General features: G+C 39.9%; 1 protein-coding gene across 14 annotated transcripts in view; it reads right to left on the bottom strand.

Annotated features, from left to right (window-relative positions):
- ptprk (protein tyrosine phosphatase receptor type K) overlaps positions 1-19,668 on the bottom strand; it is a 196,429-nt gene that overhangs the window by 134,942 nt on the left and 41,819 nt on the right. For all 14 annotated transcript variants that reach the window (XM_061987114.2, XM_061987103.2, XM_061987101.2 and 11 more), the window contains one exon: positions 977-1,099. In XM_061987114.2, coding sequence (XP_061843098.1) covers positions 977-1,099 — 123 coding nt within the window. The remainder of the gene's footprint in view (positions 1-976; positions 1,100-19,668) is intronic.

Below are 19,668 nucleotides of genomic sequence, written 5' to 3'. Positions count from 1 at the left end.
AAGTAAAAAATCTAATTCATCTCATGAAGGACAAATAAAGACATCAATGTCTTTTCTGTTTTGTTTGATCAGCCGTTTTACTGCCATGTGACAGGCACAGCTTGGAAACAATTAAGGTATGTAAATAAACATTTACAAAATCGTTCCATGTAAATATCTCAACTCACAATGTATATATCTGCGGCTTATAGTTCGGTGGGACAAATAGTTGAAAACATTATTTCTAATTTAGTGGGTGCGGCTTGTATACCGTTGCAACATATAGTACGGTAAATCTTCAAAAAAATGTGTACATACATTTTGATATAGATTTCTATTGCTATCAAGAATAATATTTTCAACCGCTAACTGCATTGACGAAACTAAACTTCCCAAGACCAACATCGAATGTTGAGTTCTTCTTTCCACCGCAGACTAGTTGAGACTCTGGCTGCAGCTATCGTTTGTTTCAGTAATCAAGTCATATATCAATTAGTTTGTTCTATCAATAAAGTCATCAGATAAAACACGTTATAGCCTCAATGCAAATTTTAGGTAAAATAGTTTAAATAACTTTTTTTTTTGCTTGCCATAACCATCATTCTTTTCTTTGGGTGTGCTGTATTGCAGCGGCTGTGCATAAACCATGTCAGCATATTTAATAAAACAATAAAATCTAATGAATTAAAACACAAAATAATAATCATATTTTTTTTAAATAATGTATTTAATCAATCGTTGCCGCCCTAATCGAGACTGACTCATTAGCAACTCTTCAGGTTACAGCTGACATCCCACTCCATATTGTCGTTTCAGGACTCTTCTGTCTAACAATCACTTTCACACAGTGGATAGTTCAGTTAGTTAATTAGTTTGCCCATCCCTATTCTAAATGATATCCACCCATGAAAAGGAGAAGAGCATTTTAGTTTATTTCCTGGACCGTGACTTGGAGAGAAGAGTTGACCAATCAAAAATACATTGAGTACAGTCTCACCTTTGGGCAGGTCGGGGGATACGTAGGGGACCTCCTGAGTGTTGATGTGTGTCCAGTCAAAGTCATCATAGGGGTCTTGTTGGTAATCACACTGAGAGAAGCCCTCATCAAACGTACAGCTTCCTGCAACGGGAATAGAAACAACTTTAGTTTACTTCACACTAAAAAGGAAACAACGATATTTTCCTGTTTGGCATCTCACAGGGAATTATCATAAATGATGGTTTGGAGCAGGTTATGATGGTACAGACTGACTAAACTAAATTAATAGAATTGGTAATTCTGCTTCAGACCAAATGGCTATGACCTGGTGTTCCTCAGGGATCAATTATGGGACCCCTATTGTTCAACTTGTACATACTGCCACTAGACCAGGTGATACGCAGCAACAATGTGCCCGACCACAACTATGCAAATGTCAATGACGGCAAGTGAACGTTGGCCTTGGTCACTGCATCAAACAGATCAGCGTGTATATGCAAAACAATTTTCTGGCCCACAGAGGCAAAGAGAAAATGTTATCATTCACCTTGAGACCCTTTCTATGAAAGGTTGAAATCTGGGGGTAATAATGGACTGAAATCTAAACTTTCAGTAACATCAGCAGCTTTGTATCACATAAAAACATGGCCAAAATCAAAGGAATCGTGTCTAAAGCAACCCGAGAAAGACTAGTCCATGCCTTTGTCTCCAGCATGCTAGACTGCAGTAATGGCCTTCTCTCATTGGTCTCTCTAAACAAGCTGTAAAGCAGCTGCAGTACATCCAGAATGCTGCTGCTCGAGTCCAGACTAAAGGCAGGAAATACAACCATGTTAGTCCTGTGCTTAGGTCTTCCTGTTGCATAGAGAATATATGTTAAAACAACCTCTGCTTGTCAACAAGTCTTTTGATGGTCCTGCCAAAGTACATCTCTGACATCTTACCGCAATATGAACCATCTTTGGTTGTGGGAACCTCCTGCTGGTGCCCAGAGTCAAGACTAAAGATACTCCTGCATTTTCAGTTTTATGCTCCTGAGAATGTGGAAGTTTTCCAGAAGTGTTCAAATCCAGGCTGAAAACACGTTTAATTTAACTGTGCATATGAAAACAAAGTATTTTATCACACTCTTTGATTTTAATGGAATTATTTAATGGTTATTTTATGATTCTATTGTTATTCAAGATTTCATTTGCCTTCTTGTAATTTTATGCATCTGTAAAGCACTTTGAATTGGCTTGAGTACAAATTGTGCTCCATTAATAAACTTGCCTTGCCTAGACAATACTTCTGTATTGCATCTAAAATGCATCTCTGGATGTTACTTTTTTGTGTGCTTGTGTCCGAGTTTGTTAATAAAGCACCAGGAGTCGAAGCTCCAACAGTCATCCATCAAGGTTAGACACGATCACCCATGACTCAACCGTCAGCAGCCTTCAGCTGATCATCTGAGCCCATCACCACCACCTCTGGGCACGCATGTGTGAGCTGGCCGCTATAGGACCCGCCCGAACAGGAACTCGCACTAATACAGAGAGACGCCGCCTGTCCCTGGTGGCCAGCAGAACCAATCAACTGCCGATGATACGTGGCTTGTACCGGCAATATTGCTGATAAGAAGAGCATGGTGATTACTGCTAGCTATCTGATTCATTGACCCCACAGCTATGCATGGTTTGTGTTAATAACATGGCTCTGAGATAAACAGCGAAGAAAGGCTAAGGACCATCTGATGTAAGTCTCTAATTGTTAGTCAGGACAAGATGAGGCTCTTCTTGGCAAAGCTGTGGCAATATGAACAAATCTATTCAGCCATCTATAAATAATATCAAAGACGGTGGTACAACAACACTAACAATATAAAGAATAATCCCCCCCGTTCCAAAATGTTGTCATCCAAAAGCTGGTTTCATCAAACTAACCGACCGAACATGACAGCTGGTGATTGATTAAGTGATTAATAACTTTAGCACTGCAGATGATAATGATCCATTGTTCCACACAAGATTAAAAACGCTTGGAAAAAATGATCATGCAAATGATTTGATTATGCTGGCGCCGTTTCATGTAAGCAGTGAGGGGCACACTTAAACGTCTGGAATGCTTAAGTACTTTGGTGAAGTTTATGGAAATTTAGTAAGGTCCTTTGTACAGTAACAATTTTCTTCCAATATTTCCTGAAGTAGGAGTCAAAGCAGTGTTAGTCTAATGCGAATACACTGTATTGCACATTCATCATTAATTAGAAGGGTTATGAAGCAAACCATATTGTGGCGAACTGAACTTCTTGGCTTGAGTATAATTTGTCTCGTCCACAACCGAGATCTACACAGATGTCCTTCCAATATCCCCAAAATGTGATCTATGTATCTCAAAACGTGCCACGGCGAAGCACTTCTAGCAACATAAATCTCTAAGTATTCGGTTAGTGCTACAGCTACCTGTGTCCTAGAGCGAGCCGCAGCAGTCATGATGGAGAGCAAAATGACAGGCCTTGAGATCCCCCACTGATCTGAGCTGGAGCTACAGTGGGATACCAAGAGGACACAGCCGCTGCCGCAGGAGAAACAAGTTAACGTCAAACTAAGTGACTGTTTTCGGCTGCTGGCTGTATGGCCGGCTGTGACTCACAGCCTTAGAGTTGCATGGGATCACATTCCTTTTGGCGTTCTTCTTAAAACCAGCCTCTCTCCGTGCAATTTAGTTCAGTTCCATTCTGTTCTTTTAAGTTTTTGTCACAGCAAGTTACTTCCGTACATGACGTGAAGGAAAAAAAAAACCCACCACGACGTAGAACGCAGTGGAACTCTGTCAACACACATTGTATCTAGTTTGGACTTTATATACTTGCAACTTAATTCTGCTGATGTGTGCACGTGTGTGATACTACATGACTTTCTGTACCCCACAGTGTGTGTGTGTCAGTTTACATCTTGCTGTCTGGTAGTTCTCTGCATGAGTGGAAACAGCAAAGTGTGCACACCATGCTTCATGTCACGAGTAGTCCGTAGCAACAGCAAGTGTCTGTGGACATTACAGTACAAACCTGGTATACATTAGAGACAGGTGCTTTATTGTCAATTGGCTATAGACCTGGGCCTATAACAAATTTTGCTTGACGATATATTGAAAACAATATCACTGTCAATAGTATTTTGAGACCAAATTAACCACTGATGTAATGATACTACATAATAATAATAATGTTGTTTGCGTCCTGGGTATGACGTTAAAGTGCATCCGGCAGTGGAGGCTCCTCTATGGGGTCTTGGGGCACTAGGAGGTTACCCCCTTAACTACTGTTACCCCAGGTGGCCCTTGGCAAAGGACTAGTACCTGACTGCCCCCTAGCCAGGGATACGGTGAAGACCTCAACGGCGGAACAGGCGGAAGACGGTAGATTTAAGAACTACCACAACGGCTGCGATGGCAGAAGAAGGCTGCAGCAGAAAAGGGTCCCCAGTTGTCTTCGACTCCATGCCACTGGACCCTGACCCGATTCTGTCAAGGATCGCCGATAATAATAATAATAATGCAAGTATGCCCTTTCAACTGCAATAAACTTGTATTTCTCATATATTTTAACGTTGTAATTGGAATGTAAACTTTTTAATTTCAAAGTCAAAAAATATATATATAAATAAAATATACTTTAGTTAGTTAGTAAAATGTTGCAAATACATAAAAGTTACAACCAAAAGCAATAAAATAGGTTTTGTCTCTGTAAAGGAGGGGCTGGAGGAACCTCAAATATACACATCCAAAACAATAAATAAATGATAATGGTTAAATAAAGTATCGACAAAGTTGCACTTCAATACTTAACATGTAGGCAGAGGTAAAGTTGTACATTACTTAACTGACAATCAAGTTACAAACTTTGTAAGCAAAAAGTGTAGCGGTATAAGCAGCTGTAAGTCATATAAAAGAAAAATTAAGAAAAAAAACGTAAGTCTGGCAGATTCCGAGTGAAGAAACACTGTCATGACATGACAACATTACAAATGTCTGTCAAACGTTTGGAATGCTAAGTTTTTCACCAGTGTTAAAAGGTAGCATGTCTTTGAAAATGGAGTGACCCACACTTTTTGTGAGCGCACACCATTTTGCGATGTTTCGTTGGCACTGACCTTGTTTACCAAACGCCTCAGTGAGTGTGGACAAAGGCTCTGCCTCTCCATGTGCACGTCTTTTACCAGTTGGAAATACTGAGTCGGTAGTTAGGTTTCAAGTGGGCATGCAAGTTTGCCCTATTGGACTTTTTTGTTGGCACCATTTTTTGAGCATATTTGACAAATTGTCTCCTTAGTGTTGACAGGCTAACCTTGTTCTAAATATTCCCACACTTACATTTTACAAAAAATTTTGTAATATTTCTACCATTGCGACTGTGTTCGTCACGGGTTAAGTTGTTGCACTGTGATGCTAGCGACCCCATTTTCTATCTATCAAATGACAACATACTTTACGCCCTTCCTTTCGTTCTGCTATAAAACACGCAGCTGCTAAAACCGATGAAAGAGGAAGACCGCAAACATGCATGGCAATTTATCGAGGCTGGCAAAGTTATCGTATGCCGCCTAGGCCTACCTAATTGGTTAGATTCAAAGCCACTAGTATATGGAAGAAGACAGTAAGCAACATTATCTTTGTAAAAACAGAGTTTTGCAAAAATATTGTGCAAAGTAACTGCATTTCAAATTGAGAGACAAGAAGGCAAAATGAAGTAACAGATGTTTGGGGGATATGACTTGCTATATTCACACCAACTTAAACTTCACAAGGGCTTATAAGTCTGTTATCGTCGCCGTGTCGACGTTAACCTTGTCTGCCTGCCACCTGATGCTGGTTATGGACAATTATCAGACTAATCCACAGAGAACAGCTGCAGACAGCAAAGGTGAAACTAAAAGACTGAAATGTAAAGATACAGTTCTATGATGAAGCATATAGCGAAACCTCACATAGTGTGTATATTTAGGCAAATACAAGTACATGCTAGTAGTTTTATAAAAGTAAACTCGTTAAGCGTTTCACAGTATATGCACAAGCTCGTGTCCAGATGGGTCATTACGGCCCCCCTCTACTCCATTCACAAGGACACAGAGTGAGAAACATGACTGCATGCTAATCACTTCCTAATCAGCTTCTGTGATTGGCTGACTTGCTTAATGGAATAACGGTGTCTCATTTGCATAATAAAATAATTAGAGGAATTTGATAAAGGCTCAAGGGCAGAGGGGGCAACACACATAATTGCACACAGTGACACAGGACAGACTGTAGAGTTTGCAGAAACCTTTTGAAACACATTTGTCCCTGTCACTCCAAATTGTGCGTCGTTTGCCATGACCCCCACCCCAACCTCTGAAAGGTTAAACGTAAATGCTCCACTGTTCGGATTTAGGCTACCCCAGAGGAGACCGCGGGAAAGCGTGAACAATGTTAATAAGTCATAATTAGCTTGAACCACGGTTATCAGGAGCAAAACTGTTAAGGCGTACAAGAGGTGGTTAGGTGGCATTAGTAGGTTGATTCAAAGACTGTATGTAAGGTAATGCAAGACGGGTATACTAATTAACCTCACCCAATGTGGTGACCCAGTCACTGACACATTTTTCATTTGAAACAATACAAGTTTGAACGACTGAGATGATGACTACATTATTGGGGCCAATTATTCCATTGCCAGGATACTGTTTTGTCATTTGACATGTCTTGACAAACAAGGTTTTTGATGGCCTGCGATTAGTTCACGTCTCTCTCACATACTTTATGACTGCCTGCACTTGCTTGAAAATGATGAGTCAATAGAGCATGATGTAAGATCATCTTCAGAATTTAGTTCCATACCAGTAAAATCTAGAATACCAACAAAAGGTTCGATGCAGTGCAGAATAGTTTCTTCTTCAGACGCACTATTAGGGATAGGTGGTGTTTACATTTTAACCAATATTAGTGCCAGATTGGTGCTGTAATAGTGCCCAAATTGGTATGTAAAAATTGAAAACTTGGTTTAAAACCAATATTTTGTGACATGCAAGTTGAACAGAATGGTAATTTAAATACTTCAATGAAAATCATAAAGTAATAAATTCAACAAAAAATACAACAATCCACAACAAATTGTCAATTTGTCGCAGCAATGAAAAACAGCATGTGCCAAAACACGACAAGTGGGTTCGTGAATGCACTGGCCATGACAGTGATTTGTGCATGATTAAGAAGAGTCATGTTGCAGTTGCGCCTGCTGGTGAAATGGGCGTGCGGTGTTGGAAGCGAGCACTGCTGTTGGCTTGTTAAGGTCAGCAATAAAGTTTAAAGAGCCTAAAGTGAGCCTCTGTCAGGATGCTACAAAGCGTAACTTGCACAACACCACCTTTAAGGGGATCTACTATGCAAATCCAACTATTCTTACTTGATGGTACCTGCCTGTGTATTTGGGATCCCATAAGTCCCGAAAATGTTAAATTAAACCGTGGAGGCATTGTTTCCCTCTGTCCTGTGATGTTTTCTGACATATCTTGTTAACCGATAGCTCTGTGACGTTTTCTGACATATCTTGTTAACCGATAGCTCCTAATATCGTTATGTTTTACCCAGAGAGATTAGCGCGAGTGCACCATTGTTGTCAGCCGCTGTAGTCAATAAGTTCCTTCTTTTTCTCTATCCTATGGCTCGTACATGTACATGCATCCTTCACTGTTGCCATTTCTAATACAAAGTGGCGTATAGTTCTAGCTCAGTGGTTCTTAACCTTGTTGGAGGTACCAAACCCCACCAGTTTCATATGTGCATCCACCAAACCCTTCTTTAGTTAAAAATAAAATGGTTTTTTTCAAATTCAAGACAAAGTTACATGTTTTTTTACTGGTGCACAAAATGAACCGTGCATGAACATCACCTTGTTCAAAGAACAAAACCAACACAGTGCATGAACTCACAACAAATTACACACCTGCAAATCAGATGGAAAATTAGAGGGAACATTCTTTGGGGGCATCCATAATAACGTCGATAGGGAGAAGTTTTTATTTACACGATGAGTCGGGTGTGTCGTGACCCTCGCGGCGGAGGCTCCGCCAAACCGACTCACCGAACCCCTAGGGTTCGATCGAACCCAAGTTAAGAACCACTGTTCTAGCTAATATCTGTCAGTAATCTCGGTATGGAAGCGCTAAAAACTACAACAAAGATGGCGGGAAGAAGATGCAGTCGAAGTGGAGGCAAGTAAATAAGACCATCCACAAAACGGCCTACTCTTAAAGGGGAACTGCACTTTCTTTGGAATTTTTCACAATCATTAGGAAATACAAGACAACGTATGGATTTTTTTAATTGCATTCTAAATACTAAATAAACTTAAATAAAGGTCCGCTAACAGTGGAGCCAATGGGAGCTCCACGATTCCGCCCATAAAATCCGATAAATAACCATTCAAAAAGCGGCAACATACTCCATCTACAATTCGCAGACAAACTATTTATAGCAACAACGTTATCACTTCCGTGTGTGCCTATGTTTACATCATCGAGTGGTCGTCTGTTTCCTCGCTTCCCTGCTCCCTGTAGGTTTACTGTACATCATAAATCGTGCCTCTCACCTGAAAAGTAAATGGCTGAGAATACATAAAACTGGAACTGGCGAGAACGACACGAAATCGACTTAAAAACTGTCTGTAAAACATAACCTATGCAACATTTCGACCAAAGAGCCAGCATGACATGTTATGTAGACCACAAGGAAGTGTTTTAAATGTAGTAAAAAAATCATAATATCTCTATTCGTAGTCTCTATTCGTTTACTACAGCACCAACAGCTCCTGTTTTTTAGTCTGGTTACTTCCGCTTACATCCGCATGCCATTATGAAACATCCATCCATCCATTTTCTACCGATTGTACCTTTTTGGGGTCGCGGGGGGAAATGTTCCCTCTAATTTTTCATGTGTGTGAGCAAACGCACACACACCCTGAGCATTCAGTGGAATACAGACGTGCACACTGTGGTCATACCAGCAGCACATTTGTCTCAAACCTGACATAAGAATTTAAATGTCTTATTAATATAATCAAGTGACTAGTCAATTTCAAGAGATTATTTTCTAATATATGTGATTTGGCCCACTTAGATATTGTTTTTTTTTTAATCAGCTATGCACTATAGTATTTTATGCCTGGGTGGGGGGGTCCTTCTTTGGAAAGATTGTGTACCCCTTTCAGAGATCACATTTAGTTCCCCTTAAAACATTCACATGTTGCATGAGATGAAGTGTTTATTAACTTTCTGTCCGTAAAATATATATTTTTATTAGCAGTTATGTAGTCCTGTAACATCATTTCATGATTAATATCCAAAAAATAACATTCTTAACAAATGACAGTAGAATAAGCACACTGATTGAGGAGTCCTAGTAAAACCATCTGAAATTTACACTTTACATGTAGTGTTGGAGTTGTCCAACTTTTTGTGTGGCCATAAACGCACCAGTGACTAATTGCCATAGTGTATGTGTTGGTGCAGGTGAGAGAGAGAGCAAGCGGCTGCTGTTGATATAACAGATGACAAAGAGTTGCTTTTGGCTTGGTTTGTACGGTAGACAACGACCAGTTTTGCTAGATAAAAGTATTTACACATTGTTTTGGTGTGGTTATGGCCGACAAACAATTTCGCTAAGAAAAGGGACCGATGGAATTCCTGTCCTCCTTTAAGTGTCTCCACAGACGTTACAATAATTTAAGTGTTGACAAACATTGTTTTATTAGGGACGGCGTGGCGAAGTTGGTAGAGTGGCCGTGCCAGCAATCGGAGTATTGCTGGTTACTGGGGTTCAATCCCCACCTTCTACCATCCTAGTCACGTCCGCTGTGTCCTTGGGCAAGACACTTCACCCCTTGCTCCTGATGGCTGCTGGTTAGCGCCTTGCATGGCAGCTCCCGCCATCAGTGTGTGAATGTGTGTGTGAATGGGTGAATGTGGTAATACTGACAAAGCACTTTGAGTACCTTGAAGGTAGAAAAGCGCTATACAAGTATAACATATTTATCATTTATTTATTTATCTGTTGTGGCCACCTTTCGTCACCTGTTACTCACAGTTGCATTGCAAAATCATACAAAACAAACGATTTGTTTATTTTGTTTAGAGTGGGATTTGATTTTTTGTGCGGCATAGATTTGCTGTGCGCAGAGGACGCGTGAGCAGTGCGCACCTTAGAGGGAACATTGGCAGGGGGTGCTAGAGCCTATTTCAGCTGCATTCGGCGGTAGTCAGGGTACACCTTGGACAAGTCGCCACCTCATCACAGGGCCAACACAAATAGACAGACAACATTCACACTCACATTCACACACTAGGGCCAATTTTAGTGTTGCCAATCAACCTATCCCCAGGTGCATGTCTTTACAGCGTTTTAGTAATACTTGGAGGAACATACTTGAAGATCAACGGTTCAATTTAAACATATTTACAAATGCCTTTGACTTTGTAGGCTTTTTAGTAATCATCTCTCTCCTCCTAAGTTACAGTCAGTAAATAAAACTGCTTTTCAAAGTATTTCATGCTGATGCTATGAGCAAAATATCTCTTTAGATGAAAATAAGGTTAATCATCCAGGTGTCTCTCTCTATGCATCATTTAAAATGCACCAAATTTGAGCACGAGTCCAAATATTCCAGCGGTCATTGACTTGTTTTGTATTATTTGCACCCCTGAAGTCAAAAGGGAAAGGCATTTTCCACAATAGCTATTTTTGCTTTAAATATGTCTTTGTTTTGCAATGACTTCCAACTGCAAAGGACACCAATAAAGTTGCCTTATTTACTCTCTCGGTGTCATCTTTACTTTTTTTTGTTCTCTCCCCATGTCTGAGAAGAGGTGAAATTAACCTGAAATGATACAAGGTGACATTAGAGAGGCTGACACACTCCCACTCGCACCCTCTCTCTTTTTCCGTCACGCTTCGGTGGGCCTTATAGCGCAACGCCATCAAAGCCGGGACCCATACACATACATACACCCGCACACACCTCGCCTGGTAACCATATACACGTGCAATCATACACCCAAATACACATGACTTGCACTGAAACACACGCAGACACATGAGCTGTAGTTTAATTGGAAGTGCTGAAGGCTGAAGAACTTCTCCTTCATCTCACAATGCTGTAATTGAATCTGAGGTGTGTGTGCATGCAGTCTATGTGCGTGTATTTTGCTGATTCAGGAGTTTGCATTGAAAGTAAAATAGTAATGCGTTTTTCCTTGTGTCCCTCCATCCCTGCCAATCCTCACCTCTCGCTCTGCTCCTCTCTCTTAGGGTTAATGCTATTTTTTGAACGGTAATTCAAACTCCAGCCATTTGCAAGGTCTACATCAATGTGACTAAACTGATGAATAAGTGGACTGGTGCTTAATTCAGGGCAGCCATGACCTCCTTCACCGCGTGTCGCCATATTACTCAAGACAAAATCCACAATATATTCCAAGTTGTCCTCCTTTAAATTGCTCGTGTCAGTAAATAGCCCTCATTTTGAGGGTTTGAATTGTCAGGACGGAATTTTCTGGAAAACGTGTTATTCAATGAGGCGAAAGAGGGGAATTAGGCCAATACTTGATCTGCAAACAAAAAGTGAGACACAATGGGCCTTTTTGAGCAAAATGATTGGTTCCATACGTAGTTCAAAAGATTTAAAGGCTTAATTGGAAAGCAGTTGAAAAAAACATCTGAAAATTGCTCTATTATGGCCTCGCCAACATAAGCGTTTTCAGGTTTTCGTCTGGATATAACTTGTGAATGAAAACATTTCATCAATAATTTCTTTTGTGCTTGATTTGACTACTACAGATAGAGATGCAACAATTAACCACTTTTACTGCAATCGTTATTAAAAAATTCACAATTATTTAATTGCGTCGGCTCGACAACACCGTGTGTTTCGGTCCTCACTCAGACATTTTTGGCACAACCACAGAGGTGCATGCGCTTATACGCACCTATCATGAGACGAGCTAGTATGCCAAATTAGCTTAAAAAATGGCAGCAGGATAAAGCAGCAAACTTTTTCCAACCAAAAAATAAGCTTTTCGGACCATAGGCTGCACCGGATTATAGAGTGTACTGCCAATGAGCGGGTCTATACAGGTCTATTTTCACACCGCATTAAAGGGGTCTTATTATGATTTTTTTTCTACATTTAAAATACTTCTTTGTGGACGTATGCAGATCCAAAATACGCATCAGCAGGTACCAATAGGTGAAAAAAGTTGGTTTTGCACAATATTGCGAAACAAAACGCCAGATAATATGTCTCCTAATGGGCGCCAATTTGGGGTCCTTATACACACACCATAATAATACCCTTAAAATGAAGCACACACGTCTGACTACGGTAGCTGAAGTAATGCTCTGACAATCCATCAAAACATTGGCAGATTTTTGACCAGTAATGTTCTATTATTCTCAATGAAACATCAAAGTTTTGGCGTTGCTTGCTTACAGGTACTTGATAGCGCCATTTATTGAACAGGCGTCAACCTGCAGTCTACATGTATCTTTTATGTGTGACTGCTTCCAGGTCGGTAAGCAAAACCAAAATGAATCTGTACATAAGACGCACCGGCATAAAACGCACTATAAAATGTTGAGAAAATTAAAGGAATTTAGGTACCTAAAGTAATTTAGGTGCGCCTTATAGTGCGACAAATACGGCCCTTTAAAAAAGTATAGTCACTGAAGACGATGGCTCAACCATTTTCAAAACCTGCCAAAAGAAAGGTGCGGCTGAAGGGTCTAATATGTCCAATATGGTGCAGCTTTACATGCCAAAGTAAAAGGTAAGACATAACTGCGGTAAATGTTCTTTGTGGCAAGTTACTTCATAAATAACTGAGGTGACTATAAATACATATCACTTGCAATCAGGAGCTTAGCGTTGAGTCAGTGCAATGTAAACAAACAGCAACAAGTACTCTGTAACATTAGATTGCTTTTTCCTGTGTGTTGAATAAAGTGTAGGCATTGTAAGTTATTATAGCAAGTGTAAAACACAAACATGACATCGTGAGCTTGTAGAACAACAGAATTGTACTATGGACTATATGCATTTCAGTAAATAAAAAACAAAATAGATGATTTAAAAATGAATAAATAGGAATAGACGACAGTTGGCAATTACGGAGCATTACCCAGTTTTGCCTCAGTAGATTTTTTTTAATATTTGTGTAATCAGAGGGCGGGGTAACTGGAAAAAAAAGAAACCAAAATATTTCTTCCCCCTGTTACTGTTAACATTATTCCACACTGCACTCTCTCTAAATAATTCCACACTCTTAAGGCAAAATTCAGGCATTTTATGTGGACAACTTTGTGTTGATTACATTTAATTACGATTGTTAGGCTTTGATAGAAGTCTGCATTTCATTGAATTCTTTTGTAATATTAATTAAACTGCAGTGGCATCTTTAAACATTCTAAATTATTTTGTTAACAGTCAAACCTTTCTGGGGATTTATTTGACAGTCTATACAGTCACAGTATATAAATTGTGTCTCCATATCTTGAAACACAGTCGGCAGGGCTTGACGACTTCCAGTGACATTTTGAGATACTAGTCACCTCTCTGGTACTTTTCTTCCCTTTTCATGCTGACATTTCGTCCACTTCAAACGCAGACTGAAGATAAGGCAGGGGACACGAGTCAGGAGGTGGAGGACGAAGAGTGCTTGCCACTGACAAAAGCCTCTATTACTCGCCCGTTTCAATGTGGGAATTCTACGTCTCCGTCACGTCAGTGCAAAAGAAAGTGCAAAAACGATTGGGGGGGAGGGAAAAAAATCCTTCCCCAATTGTTATCTCCCCTGCCACTTAGTGCTTTAGTATCCATGAGTGAGTTCACCCAAAAGTCCAGAGGGAGTCAGATTTCACCCATTCTCAAGAAAGTTGAGTCATTTTTCCCGCTAGACACACTCCGCAGTTGCCCACTTAATCAATGTGGTATACATGTTGGAACTAGAATTGCTGCCTCAGCATCTTACTGTAAAATTCAAGTTTTGTCAAGCATTTGCCACTGTGGCAAAGAAAGCTGAAACTGAAGGGACCGCAGATGACAACACCACTTAAAGACAAGTCCATAAACCATGATCAGGGGCCATGTCAATATGTGCGGGATGCAAAACGGGACAGGGGGGAGTAATAATTAAGCCCTTTGGCGGCACTCTCCGGCTCGTCTCAGACCTCAGAACACAGCTGGTAATTGAGTAGCTAAATCCCCAAACAACAAGTCTGAACCGGCTACTTCCCTCCTCCCCTCCTCCCCTTAACCGCACCCTTGACCTCAAAATCCTGGCTGACTCAGTACTGACACTGGGCCTATGATCACGTTTACTGTTAACAGTCAAACGGGAAAAAATTAAGAAAAATCATTTATCATTAACTATTCTCTTTGAAGTTGAACTATATTAGTGACTACATTCATAGCTCAATTATCCTTCTAATTAGTCACATAGAAAGAAATGTAGGACCATGGAAACATCAACAGTACACCTGAGTGTCAATTGTCAATCTCAGTGTCAACGAGGGATGGGTACCGAATCCGACACTTTTTTTGGCACCGACTGTATCCCGCTGGTCCTAGCAGGCACCGATGCACGTAAAATCCAACAGTGCCTTGTTACGGTACCTGGTTTGTGTGTGACGTCACACCCGGTTGCCGGCTTTTCGCACTTTGGCACTTGGCGATCACTCCAGCAGCATATAGGGAGAGGACTCAGCCAAACTACCTTGAGCTCATGTTGCAATTTTCAATGCCAAAAAAGAAATTGACTTAAAAAAATGCTCCAAAGTAAGGAAGTAAGTCTCCACTTTTCCAAAAATGCGCTAACTTGATGCTAATACAAAATGGCTTTGGTATTGACATGTGACTGATTAGAATTTGTGATTTCACATGTGTTCATGAAAATTACAAATAAGATGCACGTTAATATCAAACAGCTGGTGTGTAATATGTTCAATACTTACAGTATTTAAACTTTTTAGGGTGCAACAAAAAACACACCATAAACTATACACTACTGCAATCTAACGTCATGTCATACTTGCAAATGATAATATGATAATAAAACAGCTAATTTTTAAAGGTTGCAATAAAAAAAATCAAAAACAATCAAGATTTATTAACACACACAAAAGTACCGAAAATTGGTACCGTTGAGTACCGGTATCAAGTCCCAGGTACCGAAATTATTATCGGTTCAAATGTGAACGGTACCCACCTCTCGCATCAACTTTTGGTAGATCACTGGCGCCTGTGACGTACTGGTAAGCATCAAACTTCTCTAACCTGGGACACCAAACCTTTCTGTATGCTCGCCACTATGATGAAATAATGCTTCATCCATTGTAGAAAAATTCGAATAGGCCAATCACTGAGCAAACAGGATGCAGGCCGTCTCTAAGCCAATTGGGCTTGAGCTGAGGTTTGGACTGAAAAACAGGTCTGGTGTGGATGAGATAAGAGCAAAACAAACACACATTAAAACACCAACCCCCACAGACAGGACAACATTGAAATTGAAATACAATGTAAGTCGGGATAAATGAAAGCTGGAAAGGGAAAATTGCGGGCTGGGGGGTAAGCGGAGGTAAATTACGAGAAAGGTGCGGTGAGGTAGAATCTTATCAGGAGAAAAATATCAGCCAGAAGGTTCAATCTGAAGCCGCTAGCTTAGCAAGTTGTAGAGACCGGTGACACGCTGAATTGGCAAGCCGACCTCTACGATTGACCGGCAAGTCAGTTCAAAAGCTGACTGATTTACTGACTGAACAACTGGCGGCTGGGATTTAGTCTATCCTGTGCTTGTGCAGCAGAAGCATTTCTGTTGTTCCGCCTGTCCAGCATAAAGCAGTTCCCTGCACAGACAAAGAACAACCTGAAACAGCACTAAAACTGGAGTGAAGACCACAGCGGAGATAGGAAAAAACATATAAAATCAGAATCATCCAACTTAAGAGGTGACTAGACCCAAATGTGTGTGTGTGTGTGTGTGTGTGTGTGTGTGTGTGTGTGTGTGTTTTGCCGGTACCAAAATGTATTTCGATACTTTTCTAAATAAAGGGGACCACAAAAAAATGGCATTATTGGCTTTATTTTAACAAAAAATCTTACGGTACATTAAACATGATTCTTATTGCAATTTTGTCCTTAAATAAAATAGTGAACATACGAGACAACATTTTTTTATTAGTAAGTAAGCAAACAAAGGCTCCAAATTTGGCTGCTGACGTATGCAGTAACATATTGTGTCATTTTCCATTCTATTATTTTGTCAAAATTATTATGGACAAGTGGTAGAAAATAAATTATTAATCTACTTGTTCATTTACTGTTAATATCTGCTTACTTTCTCTTTTAACATGTTCTATCTACACTTGTGTTCAAATGTAATAATCATGTATTCTTCCGTTGTTTGGGTGCTTTACTTTAGTTTTGGATGATACCACAAATTTGGGTATCGATCCGACACCAAGTAGTTATAGGATCCTACAATGGTCATCATTTAAGTCCTCATGTGTCCAGGGACGTATTTCCTGAGTTTATAACATAATATAAATTCAAAAAAACGAAAAAAGATTGTGTGATGCTAAAAAATATTGATGTAATCATAGTAGTATCGACGAGATACGCTCCTGTACTTGGTATCATTACAGTGGATGTCAGGTGTTGTACCACCCATGGCATTTGTTTACCTTGTGACGCCGGTGAGCTACGGTGTGTAGTGAAACATGTTTAGCTATTCCTTGTCCTGCAGGGATGATACTTGTAAGAAACTCACTTTATTTGTCGCCATGGAGGCGGGAATTAGTGATTTAGAAGTAGCTAAAACACTGCCGACTGCGGCTGGACGTTATCCGCTAGCTAGCTAGCCATGTCTTAAAGCACATCTTCCTGAGGGCGTTTCAGTGTTATAACTTCACCTTTATCTTTAGTTTTTAAGACAAAATGCGTCCGTTCTCCCTTTTCTGTCAACACACATTGTCTACTTGTAAGTACTCCGTGATTGTGCGTTGCCGAACATGCTCCTCTGCTCGTAAAACCAGCAATGTCGCGACGTGACGATGACGCGCCGTCATGCCCGTTAAAAAAAGGGGGGAGGGGGGGGGGGGGACCGGTACTTTTAGAGGCGGTATATGATTAATTAGTGTATATATATATATATATATATATATATATATATATATATACACACATACACACATATACATATATATATATATATATATATATATATGTATCCCCAAGATGAAAGATAATGTCGGATAAGTTATTTTATCTTTGTTTGTGACATTGTTCTGTCGAACAGCAAACGATAGCATTTACAGTCCTGGTGGAAATGTCTCACTACGAGCACAGAAAGAAAAAGACCACAAAACACAAGTGGTGGAAAGTTCAGAGACTCAAACAAAGCAAACAAATAGTCGAGGGAATTACAAAGATTCAAGCAGGTCAGACAAGAAGCATCTCACCAGGGTTTGCGGAGTTAACCATAATAGCGAGGATTTCTGTTATCTGGCCTGGCAGGGGTTTCAAACGTGCAGACAAATAAAAAACGAATTGGATTTTCCCAAGTGTGGCAACCTTGTTTCTAAAAAAGGTACACAATAAGATAAAAAACATCAACAGACTGCAAAAGCAAGTTAGTATCTGTTTTACCTAGAAGCCATTCAAGTCATATTGAATAAGACAAAGTCATCTTTATTGCCAATTTTTCAGCATCTGCTGGACATACAGGAAAAGCGAAAAAACGTATCTCTCTGAACCACGGTATGAGGTATCAGGGAAAAAATATGATGAAAATAAAGCAAAATCAAATTGTTGCAATAGCACAAGGTATTAAATTATTACCAGTTTAAAGTACCAGTAAAGTGGAAAAACAAATTGCCTCTATATTGAAACTATTATACACATCGGATTTATGACACCAAGACTTCCAAAGTACTAATAAATAAATAATGATCAAAAATAGTATCCATCTCACAGAGATTACCGAGTCATTTTGAGAGGTAATGAGCAAGCTAGTCATGTGATCTGTGACATAGGAATAGCAACCACAGATCTCCTCCCCATCAACAACAATGCTAATCAAGCAGACTTTGTGAGAGCCAACAGCGATTACTTTGGGGAAAATGCTGATCCAGAACCTTATATTTTTTAGCCCAAACACAAGGAGGATGAGTAATAAATTTTAGAATCCAAGTGCTAAACAGATGCAGCTTTATTGAAACACTATAGCATTAGTAGCATTGCTAGGTGCTAATCATACAAACTAACCATAATAAAACAAACACTTACCGTAATATTTTCACTCTCGCTGGGATGCCGACCGACGGGACAATCACATAATCCCGTTTTGATGAAAATTCATTCATAATCCTTACGAAGGGTTAAAAAAAAAAAGTTGCAGCAACGAGCGTCATTATCTCAGTGGATGTGAAAGTCGACCAGTTTCTCGGCCCATAGCCACGTTTGTCTACTACCAGGTGAGAGGTGCATGAATTATAATCTAGAACTAACTTTTAGCAAGTTTGAGACAAAGCAGAAGCAGCCGCTGGCTCACTGTGTCAATAGCAGCGTATGCTAGCATTAGCTCACTGCGATCAATGCGCCGTCTGCTTTGGCACTTATAATAACAATATCGCTCATATTTGGTTAATTTTCAGGTCACGACATGTAAATGGAGTATTTTTTGGTGGTATTTATGATTTCGAATGCATAAAAAAAAGCCAGGCATATGTATGTGTTCTTGTCTTACATAAGGATTGTGAATGATAAACAGCGCATCTCTTTCAATTTTTTGCGTATTTCCAGTACACCTGATGTGATAATATCGTCACAGAAGCGTTCCTATCATGACGTAGAATCTACGGAAATTGCCAAAGCTATTCAGAGCGGCGTATTTAACATGGCCGATTGAATTTGTGGCATTTTGCGATATTTAGACGGTATTTTTACATACTTTGTGGATCGTAAATACAATTGGACATCAATCAATCAATGTTTACTTACAGGTATATAGCCCTAAATCACAGAGCTGCACAAGCCATAGTTTAATGGACACAATGAAACACAATTAAGTATATAAAGTCAATTTGTTTTTCCAATCTACTGCTACTTTAAGGGTTTTTCCCCCACATTTTTAAGAGCTACTACCATATTTGCATGAAACATTCTTCTCTTCTTAACACCTTTTAATAAATGATAAATAAATGATAAATGGGTTGTACTTGTATAGCGCTTTTCTACCTTCAAGGTACTCAAAGCGCTTTGACACTACTTCCACATTTACCCATTCACACACACATTCACACCTGATGGAGGGAGCTGCCATGCAAGGCGCTAACCAGCACCCATCAGGAGCAAGGGTGAAGTGTCTTGCTCAGGACACAACGGACATGACGAGGTTGGTACTAGGTGGGGATTGAACCAGGGACCCTCGGGTCGCGCACGGCCATTCTTCCACTGCGCCACGCCGTCCCTTAATGTTGGTCTTTCTATTGAAATGAAGTCAAATAAAAAGCTAAGAACACGAGCAGTTGCTCATTTCAATGCTGACTGAACTTTAGTTCTGTGAGGTATGCAGAGGTCGGGAAATCGAGTTTTGGTGTGACATAATTTGTAATAGCAGCAAGTTGTAAATTGTAAACTGTGCAACCTT

Source organism: Nerophis lumbriciformis, linkage group LG26 (assembly GCF_033978685.3).
Source record: "Nerophis lumbriciformis linkage group LG26, RoL_Nlum_v2.1, whole genome shotgun sequence".
NCBI classification, from domain to species: domain Eukaryota; kingdom Metazoa; phylum Chordata; class Actinopteri; order Syngnathiformes; family Syngnathidae; genus Nerophis; species Nerophis lumbriciformis.
Note: the sequence above shows the minus strand (reverse complement) of the source record. Positions and strands in the feature narration are given on the sequence as shown.